The 733-nt window shown below is 58.1% G+C and overlaps 1 protein-coding gene across 1 annotated transcript in view; it reads right to left on the reverse strand.

Moving 5' to 3' along the window:
• Nucleotides 1–670, reverse strand: part of VOLCADRAFT_101332 (uncharacterized protein) — a gene marked incomplete at both ends in the record, with an annotated part of 4,875 nt that extends 4,205 nt beyond the window's left edge. Inside the window, 3 exons of the mRNA XM_002959769.1 lie at nt 3–103; nt 302–376; nt 629–670. Coding sequence (XP_002959815.1) covers nt 3–103; nt 302–376; nt 629–668 — 216 coding nt within the window. The remainder of the gene's footprint in view (nt 1–2; nt 104–301; nt 377–628) is intronic.
• Between the last annotated feature and the right edge of the window lie 63 nt (nt 671–733).

Here is a 733-nt window from a genome sequence, read left to right on the forward strand (position 1 = left end):
ACTCGGCCCGGGAAGCGGTCGATTTCGCTGCCATCATCGCCCACATTCGACGGCTGTGGCAGGATCAGCTCCAGCTCGTCCAGAGTGGCAGCTGCCGGATCGACTGCAGGATCAGACAACAGATGCGCAAGAGCTGGGTCAGGATGCAATCCACGCTGATAGCATGGTGCAGCAACGGCGGTAAATGCAGCATGGTGTGTGCATAGGCCGGACAAAAGCGAAATCGAAGCGTCTCGAACGCGTTACAAACAAGCGAAGATGCGTCAGCCCTATGCTCAGCCAAGCAAGAGAATGCACGCACCTGGTGCACCTTCAACTGGCTGGTCGACAGGTCCACGCAGGATGGCGGTGAATGGCCCCGGTCCAGGGTCTTGCCCTGCACTCAATAACACACACGGAGGAGTAGTAGAACACATCACCAGCGGGACAGGCGAGTGTGCTGCAAGAGTCCAGCCTATCCGGCAGGTCAGGCTGTGCATCGAGACTAGTCAGCACAAGAGGAGCATTCTCTCGATGCACGGGACAGTGGCGGTAGCGGCTGTCCGGTGCAGGAGGTGCAGTGCGAGGGCAACACGAAAGCTGAGAGTACACAACAGATCGCACGAAGCACAGTAACAAAATAACACACCTGCATTCGGGGTCGGATCCGCCAGCGTTGGCTGCACCGGTCCTGCAGGATCCACGTCAGGTGCCGCAGTTGCATCGGCAAGTTGCCCTGCACTCAATAACATAC

The sequence above is a fragment of the Volvox carteri genome (genome assembly GCF_000143455.1).
Source record: "Volvox carteri f. nagariensis unplaced genomic scaffold VOLCAscaffold_747, whole genome shotgun sequence".
In the NCBI taxonomy this organism is placed as follows: Eukaryota; Viridiplantae; Chlorophyta; class Chlorophyceae; order Chlamydomonadales; family Volvocaceae; genus Volvox; species Volvox carteri.